Genomic DNA, 16,720 nt, shown 5'->3' on the forward strand with positions numbered 1-16,720 from the left:
ATTTAGGGTTTGCTTATTAAATGGGTCAGTGGTGCTCAAGTAAAAAGGACAGATGTCTTCTATTCGGTGATTAAACCAAGCATTACATTGCAAATAAATGAAGAAATGTTGTGAGTACTTATTTTAGGATTTTCTTGTACTGTTGCAAACAAACTATTTTACAGGGGTCATATATTGGGTCTCGCTTGGCAAGAAACAGAAGCAGCTTGCTGGAGCTTCCTCAGTTTGACCTAATAGCAGCCTTTTCCTATTTGAATAAAATAAAAATCACTTAATGCTCACAAACAAAACCAAAAAACCCATCCCCTTAGCACCAATAAAAAGGGAGGTGAAAATATGACCAAAGAAAAACATGGCGCTGAGAAAGGTCTCCATGGTCAAAGAATTGTGAATGAGCCAACCTGAATAAGCAGTGCATACCCACTGCCAATTCCTTGAACTCTAAGGGTATATTTACATTGCAATAAAACACCTGTGACTGCCCCATGTCAGCTGACCTGGGTTTGTGGGAGCATAGTAGACGTTCTGGCTCAGCCTGGGTTCCTGGACTCCCTCCCTTTGCAGAGTCCTAGAGCCCAAGCATGGACATCTACACTGCAATTTTGTAGCCCCACAGCCCGAGCTCTGTGAGTCAGCTGACATGAACCAGCCGTGGGTATTTTATTGCAGTGTAGACATACCCTAAGCCCAACCAAAAAGCTGCTGAAGTGGTAGCCCAGGCTGCAAAGCCCAGGCTCTCTCTGACCACACCCGGGATGCTGGGGTCCATACTGGCCAGATCAGTTAGACCAGGTGAATAGGATGTTTGTATACCTAGAGATGATTGTGAATTATTTAAGGCAGACAGAAACATTACAACCTAGAAAGAGAAGTAAGCAGAATTGCACTGGCCTAGTCACTCAAAGCAGATACCAAGTTTATTTATTTCAGTGTCTTCTAACTTTGATTCCTGTTAGCATCTTTTATGAATAATTCTACAGAATGCATAAAAGAGACAGGAGAAGTGTCTAGGGAATTGGCAGATAAGAATGCGGAGCCAGAGTCCCATCGACTTCAACAAAAGCAGCCCTGCGCAGGGTGATGAGAGCTCTGAGACGTGCTGGCAATTGATTTGATGAATATGAAACCGGATAATGTTTCCCACCAGGTTATCGTTATTCAGACTCTAGATGTACCCTGGATTAGCATCTTTTAACTGGCATTAGTCCTTTCCAACTTCCCATTAGTCAAAATATATAACTTCCCCTCTGAATTTTCAATATGGAAATTATCCCTATGGAAATATGAGGCTACAAAGCCCATTAAGTTGAATGTTAAGAGTGAGCTAATATTCTTATGCACCAGAATAGGGAAAGTAGGAGCTTGGCCAGTTTCACTTTCTTGTACTGATATACCTTACTCCCCCCTTTTTCCTAGAATAAATTAGTAGGAGAAGACAAAAAATACAAGACTTATTTCCATATTTGACATTTTATTAGCTTCTTGCTGGCAGGCATTACACTTGGGAATAATATTTCACCAGGCATTAAAAATATGAATTCTACCACAGGGATATTTTGCATTCAGAATCCAGTATAAATATTTCTAATCACATTTTCATGGCTACAGATAATATTTGGTTGCTTGATTTATATGCATAGAAAAACAGTTGTAATAACTGTAAAAAGCCGTACTTAAGTACTTTAAAAGGGTAGGATTTGTTTTCCTAAAATATTACAATACTGTTTATTGATTTAGAAACTAGGTTAGTTTACATGATGCTAGCACTTCCCCCATCTGCATCTTAAATCCTGTTTGTTCTTTACTCCCAGTGTTTTAGCATTAAATGGATTAGAGACCATTTAAATAGGTGAATTTAGCACTTTAGGTCGAAAGAGCGGACATAAAATTTCCTACCATACTGATTTTTAAGACTCCCTCTTTAAAAAAGTGTCTTAACAGTGTGAACAAGCACATGCATCTCTTTTTCTGGACAAGACAAAAAACAGATCTGCTAGAGCATGTAACTTCTCCAGTCCTTAATGGTTATTAATAAATAGTCTCATAAAAAAAGCCCATGCTGTTGCTTTAGTCAAAACCAGATTCTCTCAGGTATGCTGTTCCAGGAAGTTGCATGTAACCACTGAAATGGCATCTGTGGAGTCATACATCAGTCATCCGTTTTCCGTGCCAGTCTACAGAAAGTCCAGTTGTGCTCCACTGTATTTTCATTGGCCCGCTCGCTCATATGGTGAACTCTTGTATTTCTGATACTGAAACCTTGTTTTGTAATGTACTCCATCAGATGGACTCTGAGGGAAACTTCCTGGTGGTAATCACATGGCCCAAAAGTAAAGGAAACTTGGCAGTCTCTTGTGTCCATCATGTGCTTATTCCACTTGGTAAAGTGGTTTGAAATGCCTTCCAGTAATGAATGGACCTTAGTTGTGATGGTTAACTGCGTTATGATTACTGCCACTGGATTGGAATATTTGGAAAGTTTCCGTGTGCTGGACAACTCCACTACTTCCTCAAAGGTATCCACAGGATACAAAGGCTTGGGGTCATTAAGACATTGGATTAGGGGTTCAATTTGATAAAAATCTGCTTCTTTTCGAAGCAAGTCAAATTCCTTGAAGTCCAGTGGCAAAGTCAACTCTGAAGTCCTTAAAAAGTTAAGAACATACCGGAAAAGTGGTCCATCTCGGTCAATGAAGTAATTGCCCTGAGAGTCCCTGGCAGTGGGGAAGTCTCCCCCGAACATGGCCCCAAGCATTGAATCGGGATATCTTGTTAGAGTGGTGAGGGATGTTGTATACAAGTGTCCACCCACATTTATTGTGACTGGATCAGTCATCTAGAAAGAAAGAAATTCCAGAGTTTATCAAACTACCATGAGAGATTTCTTATCGCCAACATGTGGCAGTTGCTGTCGGAAAGCTGCCAGCCCTAGAAAGAATTGCAACTGTTCAGTTTGAAACCTACCAATGGGGTTATACAGGAATAAATTCAAGAAACCAAGCCATAATCCACACCTGGCAATTTAGAAAGCATATCTTCAAAGTGCTCTACAAGTATTAACTAAAGCCCAGAGCTCAATGTCAAATAACTATTTCATCCTCTGCAAAGTAAATATTTTCTCTGTTTTACAGATGAAGAGACTGATGCACAGCATAAGTGATTTCCCCAAGGTACGAGTCAGAATTTCACCTCTGGCTCCTTGCTTTCACAATATCCCTCTTACTCGAGAAGGAGCTAGCTGAGTAGGTACAAAACCTCTTCCCAGAAAAAATGAAAGGACATAATGTAATTTTAGATCTAGGACCAAGAGCTTCCATTCAAAGGTGCAGCTAGGGGACAGCATAAAGAAAACTCTATCAGGCAAACAGTATGCTACGTAGAGGAGAGTCCAGAGTAGTAGAGCTAGCCTGCAGCTACAGCATCCAGATCACACCTAAAAGGGCAGGGGAGAAAGAGGATAGGGCACCATCCTGGGCACTGATTCTGACAATCAGGGCAGAGGGCCAGCCGGATAGGCAGACAGACAAAAGGGAACAGGATGTTTAGAGAAAGAGGTGAGAAGGAAAAATAAGAGGTGTGTGTCTAGTTTTGTTATGAAAGATGAAGTTGAAGAAGCAAGAATACTTTTCCAAATAGAATGACAGCAGAGTAATTAAAGGAACAGGAAGGGAGAACATTTTTTCCCCAACTTTGCATACCAGAAAGGTGGCTTTCTAGACCATCATCAAATTGTATCTTTTTCGGAGAAATGTAACCCTTTTCTTGCTGTTGTGTTAAATAACTACTACTATTTGGCTGAAGATTAAGAACATGAACTGTCCCAACACACAATATGAAATGAAACACTTATTAAAAACAAACCTATTTGCTTATATTATTTTTACTATGTTCAATTGTCTTCACTCAACATTAAACCCTGGGTATATACACAAGGCCAAGAGATTCGACATAAAAATCTGGAAAGCCCAATTCTATTTTTCAGCATGCATTCATCTTAATATTGGATCACTTACCATATATCCCCAGTCTCCATTATCCATCTGTTCTGTTGTTTGATCTATGGTAGTCTGAGTTTAATTGAAGGCTGCTAGGAGGACACACAATTCACCTCCTATTCCCTGCAGGTTGGGAAAAAAAAAATGTGGCGGACTGTAAGTACTTACAAGAACAGAGCAGAATATTTCTAATCAAAGACAGACTTGTGCCATAAACCGGTCTCTTGCATTCAACTACAAAGCCACTACAGTACAGGCATCTAACAAAGGAGGACTTCCCTATGTGATCTTCCAGCATATCCTTCACAGTTGCTCAGACTGCTGTCTCTAGAAGCAACTGGTAATCACTTTGTAGGCTGTCCTAAGCATTCCAGTTTTATTAAACAATGAGTCTGTCTTTGAAGATGATTTATACTCAGAAGACAACCACATATTTCACTTGGGAAAAGGAGATATGGTTTAATAAGTAGTCCCAGTTACATAAATCAGAAACTTTATTTACCCACCTATTGAGATGGACTTTCAGCCACAAGAGATAGATTAGAGGGGTGTGTGTGTGTGTATAGATACACACGTATATAATTATAATTTCAATGGTATTAATCAGTAATTCTGCATAAAATTGTACTGAAACCCACGAGTCACTGTGTTTAAAAAACAACAACAAAAAAACAGTGAGATTCTCACTGGAGTTAACGCTTCATTAGAGGGGACTGCAACTTGGCTGCCAGAGTGTGAACCACAAAGTGTGAAACCAGAGCCCAAGCTGATTTCACAGCTGCCATAGAAACTTGCAAAGCAGTTTACTTTTCAATGCATTTTTATAAAGAAATCAGAATACATTTTCAACAATATTCCAACAAGAATGGTTTGAAAAAAAAAGTTGTGCCCATAACTTTCTAAGAGATATCCTCAAGAGCGTTCACTCACACAGCCAGGGAAGTGACTCCCTCCACTCCAGGAATGATGGGTGAAAGCCTACGGCCTGGGTTATGCAGGAGATCCCTTCTGGCCTTAAAAATCTATAATCTATAAGCAGTTTGGTACAAAAATAATCCTAGGAGAGCTTTTTAAAAACAAATACATACAGACATGTTTTACAAGCCCTGTTGTTGGCAAATAAGATCGGCTGCAGTATTCAGTCTCCTTACAGCACTCCAATCGATGATCACCCAGCAAATGAAATCACAAAGCTTTGGCTGAGACAAAGCCCTACATTCCTCTGTACCTCTTCAAACTCAGACCCAAAAAGAATTTGCTCTTCTTTTTAGTCCCTAGCAAACAGGGGGTCCATATCACCCACTTCAGAAGAATGTGGAATAGTTCAATGCCTTCTGCTCCAAATAGGCCCCGTAGCAGAGCACAATGGCTCTCTCAAAAGGTCAGCCAGGCACTTGGAGAACTGTGATATAGCCACAGCACGCACTGCATCTCAGAATGAAAGAACTTCAGTGTCCAATCCGGCACTATGACGGGGCGGATTGGCCCCGCACTGGTTCAGCGGGGGTTAATCCTTCCCTCCTAGCAGAGGAAGCCACACCCGGGCATGCTCCACCTGGAAGTCCGGTATAAAAGCTTGCAGAGCTGCTCAGTCAGGGTGGACCACTGGAGGGGAAGGAGGCTCGTTGCTCTCTCCAGCAGAAGAGAGGCTCGCACCATGAGACGCGGAGGCCAGACACGTCCAGCCGCACTGCAGAGGGGAAGTTGAGGATGCCACGGACCTGGCTGAATCTGAGAATATGGTAGGAAATGACCCAGGGAGTTCTTAAAGGGAAATGGTGCTGAAACCGTTCGGGCCGGCGTGTTTTGGGAAGATCCCCGCCAGACCACTGGTGAAGAGAACTTGCCACTAGCAGGGCCCTGGGTCAGGACCCAGTGGAGTGGGTGGGCCCGGGTCCCCCTACCTGGGCCACCCTCCTTTGAGAGGAGCTGGCCCCACACAGTGAGTTATATGAACTCCGGCCGCTAGGCCGCATTCCCCCACTGGGGAGAGGAATTAGGTGGACTCTGGCCATTGGGCTGCACTGCCCTAGGGGCACATTGTATGGACCCCAGCCGCTAGGCTGCACTACCCCAATCGGCAAGGGGAAGTAGATGGACTCAGGCCATTGGGCCACCCTGTGCAAACTACAGAAGGGTTTAGAACATGGACTTGGGCGTAGAGAGTCTGTGCTACCTCCCACCCCCCTGACCTAAGGGGCCGATGAGGTACTAGCTCCGCCACAGGCACTTTTTGCAAATTATGAAAAGCAACCCAGTTAAATACGACTAATCACATTGGAGTCCCATGAGGTGGAGAGCACCTCAGAGCAGTGTAGTAGCAAATGAATGCTGATCTAAAAGGTGGGAACAACCTTAGAACACCAGCTCGACTGCCATATACTAGAATTCATGTCATCAACAGTAAAGGAATTAGTGGTCAAGAAAACAAGACTTCGCAGCTTGTATTTGCTTTAAAGAATCTTCAACCTGAGCACAAAGTGCAACACACAGCTGCATTACAACAGGGAGAAAGAGCGGGGAGGGTTTCTGATAAATTCCCCATAACACTGGAGCAGCACTCAGACTTGTGGTAACAAGCAGCAGGCTGGCTAACCTAGTGAGGAAGGCTTTAAACTAAGTTCACCGGGGGAAGGAGACCAAAGCCCTGAGGTAAGTGGGGAAGTGGGATACCAGGAGGAGAGCGCAAGAGGGGAGGACTCCTGCCTCATACTGAGAAAGCAGGACGAGTTATCTTAAGTGCATAGACACAAGTGCAAGAAGCCTGGGAAACAAGCAGGGAGAACTGGAAGTCCTGGCACAGTCAAGGAATTATGATGTGATTGGAATAACAGAGACTTGGTGGGATAACTCACATGACTGGAGCACTGTCATGGATGGATATAAACTGTTCAGGAAGGACAGGCAGGGCAGAAAAGGTGGGGGAGTTGCATTGTATGTAAGAGAACAGCATGACTGCTCAGAGCTCCAGTATGAAACTGCAGAAAAACCTGAGAGTCTCTGGATTAAGTTTAGAAGTGTGAGCAACAAGGGTGATGTCGTGGTGGGAGTCTGCTATAGACCACCAGACCAGGGGGATGAGGTGGACGAGGCTTTCTTCCGGCAACTAACAGAAGTTACTAGATCACAGGCCCTGGTTCTCATGGGGGACTTCAATCACCCTGATATCTGCTGGGAGAGCAATACAGCAGTACACAGACAATCCAGGAAGTTTTTGGAAAGTGTAGGGGACAATTTCCTGGTGCAAGTGCTGGAGGAACCAACTAGGGGCAGAGCTCTTCTTGACCTACTGCTCACAAACAGGGAAGAATTAGTAGGGGAAGTAAAAGTGGATGGGAACCTGGGAGGCAGTGACCATGAGATGGTCGAGTTCAGGATCCTGACACAAGGAAGAAAGGAGAGCAGCAGAATACAGATCCTGGACTTCAGAAAAGCAGACTTTGACTCCCTCAGGGAACTGGTGGGCAGGATCCCCTGGGAGAATAACATGAGGGGGAAAGGAGTCCAGGAGAGCTGTCTGTATTTTAAAGAATCCTTATTGAGGTTGCAGGAACAAACCATCCCGATGTGTAGAAAGAACAGTAAATATGGCAGGCGACCAGCTTGGCTTAAGAGTGAAATCCTTGCTGATCTTAAAACACAAAAAAAGCTTACAAGAAGTGGAAGATTGGACAATTGACCAGGGAGGAGTATCAAAATATTGTTCAGGCATGCAGGAGTGAAATCAGGAAGGCCAAATCACACTTGGAGTTGCAGTTAGCAAGAGATGTTAAGAGTAACAAGAAGGGTTTCTTCAGGTATGTTAGCAACAAGAAGAAAGTCAAGGAAAGTGTGGGCCCCTTACTGAATGAGGGAGGCAACCTAGTGACCGAGGATGTGGAAAAAGCTAATGTACTCAATAGTTTTTTTACCTTTGTCTTCACAAACAAGGCCAGCTCCCAGACCTGCACTGGGCAGCACAGCATGGGGAGGAGGTGACCAGCCCTCTGTGGAGAAAGAAGTGGTTCAGGACTATTTAGAAAAGCTGGATGAGCACAAGTCCATGGGGCCGGATGCGCTGCACCCGAGGGTGCTAAAGGAGTTGGCGGATGTGACTGCAGAGCCATTGGCTATTATCTTTGAAAACTCATGGCGATCGGGGGAGGTCCCGGATGACTGGAAAAAGGCTAATGTAGTGCCCATCTATAAAAAAGGGAAGGAGGAGGATCCGGGGAACTACAGGCCAGTCAGCCTCACCTCAGTCCCTGGAAAAATCATGGAGCAGGTCCTCAAGGAATCAATTCTGAAGCACTTAGAGGAGAGGAAAGTGATCAGGAACAGTCAGCATGGATTCACCAAGGGCAAATCATGCCTGACTAACCTAATTGCCTTCTATGAGGAGATAACTGGCTCTGTGGATGAGGGGAAAGCAGTGGAGGTGTTATTCCTTGACTTTAGCAAAGCTTTTGATACGGTCTCCCACAGTATTCTTGCCAGCAAGTTAAAGAAGTATGGGCTGGATGAATGGACTGTAAGGTGGATAGAAAGCTGGCTAGATCGTCGGGCTCAACGGGTAGTGATTAATGGCTCCATGTCTAGTTGGCAGCCGGTTTCAAGCGGAGTGCCCCAAGGGTCGGTCCTGGGGCCGGTTTTGTTCAATATCTTCATTGATGATCTGGAGGATGTCGTGGACTGCACCCTCAGCAAGTTTTCAGATGACACTAAACTGGGAGGAGTGGTAGATACGCTGGAGGGTAGGGATAGGATACAGAGGGACCTAGACAAATTAGAGGATTGGGCCAAAAGAAATCTGATGAGGTTCAACAATGGGGAGGGATAGCTCAGTGGTTTGAGCATTGGCCTACTAAACCCAGGGTTGTGAGTTCAATCCTTGAGGGGGCCACTTAGGGATCTGGGGCAAAATCAGTACTTGGTCCTGCTAGTGAAGGCAGGAGGCTGGACTCAATGACCTTTCAAGGTCCCTTCCAGTTCTAGGAGATAGGATATCTCCATTAATTTAAAATTTAAATTTAAAGGGCAAGTGCAGAGTCCTGCACTTGGGATGGAAGAATCCCATGCACTGCTACAGACTAGGGACCAAGTGGCTAGGCAGCAGTTCTGCAGAAAAGGACCTAGGGGGTTACAGTGGATGAGAAGCTGGATGTGAGTCAACAGTGTGCCCTTGTTGCCAAGAAGGCTAACGGCATTTTGGACTGCATTAGTAGGAGCATTTCTAGCAGATCAAGGGAAGTGATCATTCCCCTCTATTTGGCATTGGTGAGGCCACATCTGGAATAATGCGTCCAGTTTTGGGCCCCCCACTACAGAAAGGATGTTGATAAATTAGAGAGAGTCCAGCGGAGGGCAACGAAAATGATTAGGGGGCCGGGGCACATGACTTATGAGGAGAGGCTGAGGGAACTGGGCTTATTTAGTCTGCAGAAGAGAAGAATGAGGGGGGATTTGATAGCAGCCTTCAACTACCTGAAGGGAGTTCCAAAGAAGATGGATCTAGACTGTTCTCAGTGGTAGCAGATAACAGAACAAGGAGTAATGGTCTCAAGTTGCAGTGGGAGAGGTTTAGGTTGGATATTAGGAAAAACTTTTTCACTAGGAGAGTGGTGAAACACTGGAATAGGTTACCTAGGGAGGTGGTGGAATCGCCTTCCTTAGAGGTTTTTAAAGTCAGGCTTGACGAAGCCCTGGCTGGGATGATTTAGTTGAGGATTGGTCCTGCTTTGAGCAGGGGGTTGAACTAGATACCTCCTGAGGTCCCTTCCAACCCTGATATTCTGTGAACAGTGAGCATCAAGGACAGCTGGCTACTTAAACTGCACAGCAAACAATGGGAAAAGAGAGCCTCCTGTCTGCAAAGTAGGTGTGAAGCAGCAGTAACATTTTAAAAAGGAAGAATAAGACAGTACATGCTCACCGACATAAGAGATTTTCTTTTTCAAATTTCCATTATGTAGCCGATGGCAGTCAACTGCAACCTTCCAACCCTCAGCATTGATAAATCAAGCAAAAGCTACCCTTTTGGATGATCATAAAGGGGAAAAAATAGATTACATCTTCCTGTCTGTACCATAGCAAAAGGCTTCACTTGATCACAGCACTGCTATGTAACACCAGGGTGAATAATTTATGAAAGCACTTCGCTCAGACAAGCCCACGTGTCAATAAATAAATAATTAAATAAAGGGCATTCAATAAGCTGCATTGATTTTGTGTAGGATTTGAAAGTCAGTAGACATACAAAAATCTACTTAGGCAAAGATAATATTAAAGTGAGGAGCACATTAGAAATACTCAATAGCAGCATTAAAACTGCATCACATCATAAGTTAAAATGCCATGTGCTTTAGAAACAATTAACTTTCCTCATCAGCATTAGCCATTAGCCTGGAAGTTTCTAGGTTGCTCTTTTAGGCAACTCCGTGTATAGGGATTATTTATTCTGGTCAGGTACGACTCAAGCATAATGAATATCTAGAGGCAGACTAGAATGGCGAGGGAAGCCTTTGACAGCTCTGCCTTTCAATGCATTGAATTATTTTAGATAAAGGGATTTAACCACAGAATCTTTTAAGATAACTTATCTGCAACTAAAGAGAATGAATGCTCTCTCGGGGTTAAAATCAGCAAGCTAGCATAAGACTCCACTTAAGCCCTATTTAGCCCACAGCCATTTCCCCCACTCTATGCAGAATGTTGACCACATAATAAAAGGTTAATTGAGCACCATCATTTTGAGGCTGATTTTAGGGCAGCTAAAGAAAACGGTCCTCAATAAGCTTCTTTAGGCAAGATACACAGCACTAGAACAGTTAAGCACGCTTGCCATTTTACCTCAGCAATGGAGAAAAAAAAAAAAATCAAACGAACAGTAGAAAGCAAGTGACTGATGATAAGTGGCCGTCTGATGATAAATGATCAATGATCCCAGTATATCAAATCAGTGTGATCCCATTTATATCAGTGCAGCTTCTGAAAAAATTGTTGTTTAATATTTCATGACTCTAGAGATCTACTATGCTACCTTACTATCAGGCATAGTGCTTATTACAGTCATTAGTCCCATTACTTCAATGGAGCTTTGGGGGGGGGGAGAGGGGGGGAGAAGGGAAAGAGAGAGACAGCGCAGGCTCAGAGTACAAATTATAATCAGAGCCATCTCAGCATTCTCATCTGCACCATCTACACTGTGGACAAAGGTTCAAGCCAGATTGGAAGAGATTTAACCCAGTGGGGTTCTTAAGCTTTTCACTGTGTGGACCCCATTTTAGAAGAGAGTGTGCCATGCTCCAACCTCACCCCAATAATACAATGTTAGGAAACCGTTCCTTATTTTTAGTTATCTTTTCCTGCAATTTAGCAGCTAGACTAGAGGACAGCCAGCACCATGTGACCTGCCAGCTGTTTGCAGACCAACTGTCCGCAGACAACTGCTTTAGAGCCTACAGCTTAATCATTTCTCTCCAATAAATCAACTAAAAGTCACTCCTAGTTCCAGTCTTTAATGGTTACTCCAGTATCAAAATATTAACCCTGGCTGTGTGCCTTCAATAGGTATCTTGGCTTTCTATTCATGAATTTATAGACATCTTAAAGACTGTTGCAGAGCTCATCTCAAAGGTTGCAAAGCTAGCACTCCCACTACACAGTTAGATACATTTCGCTATTCAAGCTGCTCCCAGAGAGCCACTTAAGATAGGTCACTGTCTCTGGCATTCACACATATATAGATGAAACAAATGTCCTAGCTTCAAGTATAGGTAGTTACATTTGTACTGAATCTCTCTTCTCCTCAGCTGTGCACAGAGTTTGAAAGATAATATTTTCATAGAAAATGGATGGAAGAAATTTAAGGCAGTCACTTGAGTTAAAAGAAACCAAGCTGGCACAACAAGCTGCTTGCATTTGCAAATACAACAGAAATGTAATCATAGCACAGCATTATTCTTAACTAAAATATTTATGACTTGACTTTTTCCTTAATACAACCCTGTTCAAGGGTTGTAACTCGGCTGTTTTGCTTTACTCCACAATGAATCATGGTTTATACATTTCCAGAACCAATTTTTTTCTACAATAGGTTACAGACAATAAATATTACTCTTTATTGCTATTTAACTTTAAACAAGAAAACAAAATTCACACACAATAGGTGGTCTTAATGTTTTCATCTCTGCATGCTTAGTTACTTTATTATCATTTATAGCATCCTCAACTCTTAAGGGGGAGAGCTTTATCAAACAATTTTTGTCAAAACAAAACAAAACACACACACATAGTTCAGACCTTTTCTTTTAGCTATAAAATTTTCCATTTTAAAAGGTGTCAGGGGATGTTTTGGAACAAATTGATAAACTGAACAGTAATAAATCACCAGGACCAGACAGTATTCACCCAAGATTTCTGAAGGAACTCAAATGTGAAATTGCAGAACTACTAACTGTGGTTTGTAACCTATCATTTAAATCAGCTTCTGTACCAAATGACTGGAGGATAGCTAATGTGATGCCAATTTTTATCAGAGGCTCCAGAGGCGATCCTGACAATTACAGGCCGGTAATCCTGAATCAGGAGGCGGCAAACTGATTGAAAGCATAGTAAAGAACAGAAATATCAGACACAGAGCTGAACCCGCTGTGGCGGGGACGAGTCAGCGTGTAAAGGGAAATGTGCCCGGCCACTCTGCTAGACTGGGGCGAGGGGCTCCCGAACATGCGGAGCAGTTCACACGGGTGTCCCCTGGCTCCCCATGGAGACCCGGACTGCCCAGGGATGTAGGCGGGAGCTTTTCCTCCCGCGGGTCGCAGGGATGAGCCCCCAGGGTAGAGCTGACACCTGGCCCCGGGACTGCACCGGTCCTACGCTCAGGGAGCTGCGTGAGAACCCGGCCCCCGCATCCAGCTGGCGGGTCACGACACGGACCCCAAAACACCCCTCCGCCCTGGGGCCCCCGCCTGGGCCCGGCTGCACCCCGCGGCCCCGGGGAGCGGGGGCGGGCTGAGAAACGGGGAGGGGAACGAGCAGGACCCAGGCGTCCGGCCCCTCCCTCGGGTCCAACGCCGGGAACGGGACCCAGGCGTCCGGCCCCTCCCTCGGGTCCAGCGCCGGGAACGGGACCCAGGCGTCCGGCCCCTCCCTCGGGTCCAGCGCCGGGAACGGGACCCAGGCGTCCGGCCCCCACTCACCGGCTGCGCTCGCGGCTCCCGGGCTGTGGAGAGGCCGGCGACAGCAGCGGGGACAACTGAGCGCGAGCCCGGCGTTCCTGGCGCGCGCCCCTGACTCCGCCCCCGGCCCCGCCCCGCGCCCGGGCTCCTCCCACCCGCCCCCGCCGCCAAGCGCCGGGCTGGCCAGGGCGGGGTCCGCACGCGCGTGTCTCGGCTGCCGCAGCCGGGAGGGGCGGGGCGCACCCCCTGCTCCGCTCGGAATTCCTCTTCCTCCAGTTCCCACTAAATCCCCCCGGAGAGAGGCTGGGCAGCGACTGCAGGCTGCGCACGCCAGGGGCGCTGGAACAAGCTGTGTGTAGCCGGGGTGCTGAGAGCCATTGAACTGAACTGGGAACCCTGTGTCTGATGGAGACCACTTCAAGCCGGGGGTGCAGCGCCCCCCACACCCTAGTGCCAGCACCTATGACTACTTGTAGGTATACATCTGGGGTGCAGTAATTCGTACAACACCACTGGGGTTCTGCTAAACATCCTCTGGCAAGGAGTTCCACAGGTTGACTGTGCGCTGTGTGAAGAAAGACTTCCTTTTGTTGGTTTTAAACCTGCTGCCTAATGATTTCATTTGGTGACCGCTAGTTCTTGTGTTATCAGAACAAGTAAAGAACACTTATTTCCTTTCTCCATACCAGTCATGATTTGATAGATTTCAATCATATCCATGCTTAGTCATCTCTTTTCCAAGCTGAAAAGTCCCAGTTTTATTCATCTCTCTTCATACGGAAGCTGTTCCATACCCCTAATCAGTTTTGTTGCCCTTTTCTGAACCTTTTCCAATTCCAATACATCTTTTTTGAGACAGATTGACTCATCTGCATTCAGTATTCAAGATGTGCATGGATTTATATAGCAGCGATATGATATACTCTGTCTTATTATCTAGCCCAGGGGTCGGCAACCTTTCAGAAGTGGTGTGCCGAGTCTTCATTTATTCACTCCAATTTAAGGTTTTGCGTGCCAGTAATACATTTTAACGTTTTTAGAAGGTCTCTTTCTATAAGTCTATAATATATAACTAAACTATTGTTGTATGTAAAGTAAATAAGGTTTTTAAAATGTTTAAGAAGCTTCATTTAAAATTAAATTAAAATGCAGAGCCCCCTGGACCAGTGGCCAGGACCCAGGCAGTGTGAGTACCACTGAAAATCAGCTTGAGTGCCGCCTTCAGCACGCGTGCCATAGGTTGCCTACCCCTGATCTAGCCCTTTCTTAATGACTCCCAACATTCTGTTTGCTTTTTTGATTGCCGCTGCACATTTAGTGGATGTTTTCAGAGAACTATCCACAATGACTCCAAGATCTCTTTCTTCAGCGGTAGCAGCTAATTTAGACCCCATCATTTTATATGGATAGTTGGGATTCTGTTTTCCAATGTGCATTACTTTGCATTTATCAACATTGACTTTCATCTGCCATTTTGTTGCCCAGTCACCCAGGTTGTGAGATCCTTTTGTAGCTCTTCGCGGTCTGCCGGGGTCCTAACTATCTTTAGTAATTTTGTATTGTCTGCAAATTTTGCCACCTCACTGTTTACCCCTTTTTCCAGATCATTTATGAATATGTTGAATAGGACTGGTCCCAGTACAGACCCCTGGGGGACACCACTATTTATCTCTCTCCATTCTGAAAACTGATCATTTATTCTTATGCTTTGTTTCCTATCTTTTAACCAGTTACCAATCCATGAGAGGACCCTCTTATCCCATGACAGCTTACTTTGCTTAAGAGCCTTTGGTGATGGACCTTGTCAAAGGCTTTCTGAATATCTTAGTACACTATATCCACTGGATCCCCCTTGTCCACATGCTCGTTGACCCCCCTCAAAGAATTCTAGTAGATTGGTGAGGCATGATTTCCCTTTACATAAAGCATGTTGACTCTTCCCCGACAAATTATGTTTATCTATGTGTCTGCCAGCCATTAGTTTAAAAACTGCTCTATGACCTTTTTAAGTGCCAGCAATCTGGTTCCATTTTGGTTTAGGTAGAGCCCATCCTTCCTGTATAGGCTCCACCTGAAGAGTGTTGCCAGCACTGATTTTTCCAGTCTGACCCCTGCTTTGGATACACAGATCCAGCCCCATTTTGATGGATCTATCCCATCTCATTAACTTAACTGTTGGAGCTCTGGGACCAGCATGGCTACATCACATGGAGACAGTATCCCAGTGGAGCAGCATAGGCACTGTATGACACAGAAGACACACCCTGGCTGCGCAGAGCCCAGTCCCAGGGGAGCCACTTTAGGCTCCAGGGTGGTGTCTGGAAACCCCATTAGTGTGTGTTGGTGCAAGTATTGAGATCTTGTGACTTCACTGTCTGACACCACACCCAAACACTGTGACACAGCACAACAGCCAGAACTGTACAAGGCAACTACCAGAGTCTCCCCAGTACCAACTTAACTTTGGGCAGTGGGATGCAAGTGCCTTGTGACACACTCATGTTCTGGAGTGAGACCTGTGGCCTGCAGCTCTTCTTCTTTAGGCTAATGGAACGTTCTACTACTACAAGAACGAAGCCCATGTGCACTTTCTCAAGAGCCAGCAGAGTGTGGAACGAGCTCCCACAGACAGTAAGGACCATTGCAAACCTCAGTCCCTTCCACTCCAAGTGCCAAGCTCACCTTTTCAACCTGCAACCCCTATCATAACCACAGAGGCTTAGGGTATGTCTACGCTACCTGCCGGATCGGCAGGCAGCGATTGATCCAGCGGGGGTCCGTTTATCAAGTCTAGACTAGACGCAATAAATTGATCCCCGAACGCTCTCCTGTCGACTCTTGTACTCCACCGCTGCGAGAGGCGCAGGTGGAATCGACGGGGGAGCAGCAGCAGTCAACTCACCGCAGTGAAGACACCATGGTGACTAGGTCTAAGTTCGTCGAACGTAGCTGAAGTTGTGTAACTGAGATCGATAGCTCCCTGCCCCTCCCCCCCAGTGTAGACCAGGCCTTATAACGTGGGCAGATTGGCAGATTTTCACAGGCACATCCCTGACGCTACGGAAACCCCGCTAAGTTTCACAGGCGCCTCTGAACGAAAAACATTGACTCAAGAATTTTGTTACGTGGTCAAGAATAACAAACTTTCCCCAGCTTCATTTTCAGAAGCACCTGCACCCACCAGTCTGAAATCCCCCTTCGCCCCTCCCAACATCACCACAATCAGCTGGAAGCAGCACCCAGCATGGCCAACATCAGGCCAAACAAGCGAAGTCTGAGTGACATCAGCAGCTGGAGACAAGTCTTCCATGGGCGCCTGCCCTCTAGGGAAGGCAAAGCTGTAAAGGATGGCGCCTCCGTACTAGTTTTGGTCCAAGCGGCTCACCATACTCGCCGGGCAAGAGGACGTTCGGCCCGCGGATTCGCTGAACGCGCTCAATGCACGGAAGGGCGGAAGCGAGGCAAAGACAACCCCTAGGGCCGCTTCTGTCTCTTCTCGCGATAACAGTGGGTAGCTCCGCCCCCTGCGCCCGGCTGCCTGGCAGTGAGGGGGCGGTCCCAGCTTTG

General features: G+C 45.6%; 1 protein-coding gene across 1 annotated transcript; it reads right to left on the reverse strand.

Moving 5' to 3' along the window:
* Positions 1-1,464: 1,464 nt before the first annotated feature.
* KCTD6 (potassium channel tetramerization domain containing 6) lies at positions 1,465-13,249 on the reverse strand. Its single transcript, XM_065407906.1, has 3 exons — positions 13,175-13,249; positions 4,014-4,118; positions 1,465-2,836 (listed from the first exon to the last, which is right to left on the reverse strand). The coding sequence occupies exons 2-3, from the start codon at positions 4,038-4,040 to the stop codon at positions 2,150-2,152; spliced, it is 714 nt and encodes a 237-aa protein (XP_065263978.1). The 5' UTR covers positions 4,041-4,118; positions 13,175-13,249; the 3' UTR covers positions 1,465-2,149.
* Positions 13,250-16,720: the final 3,471 nt, after the last annotated feature.

Source organism: Emys orbicularis, chromosome 7 (genome assembly GCF_028017835.1).
Source record: "Emys orbicularis isolate rEmyOrb1 chromosome 7, rEmyOrb1.hap1, whole genome shotgun sequence".
NCBI classification, from domain to species: Eukaryota; Metazoa; Chordata; order Testudines; family Emydidae; genus Emys; species Emys orbicularis.

What these genes read in the sequence shown, in the direction of transcription:
- KCTD6 (XM_065407906.1), bottom strand. Translation starts at nt 4,040, where the DNA reads ATGGATAATGGAGACTGGGGATATATG. An exon ending in ATGGAGACTGGGGATATATG is followed by an intron (nt 2,837 to 4,013) that starts GTAAGTGATCCA and finishes CTTTCTTTCTAG; the next exon opens with ATGACTGATCCAGTCACAAT.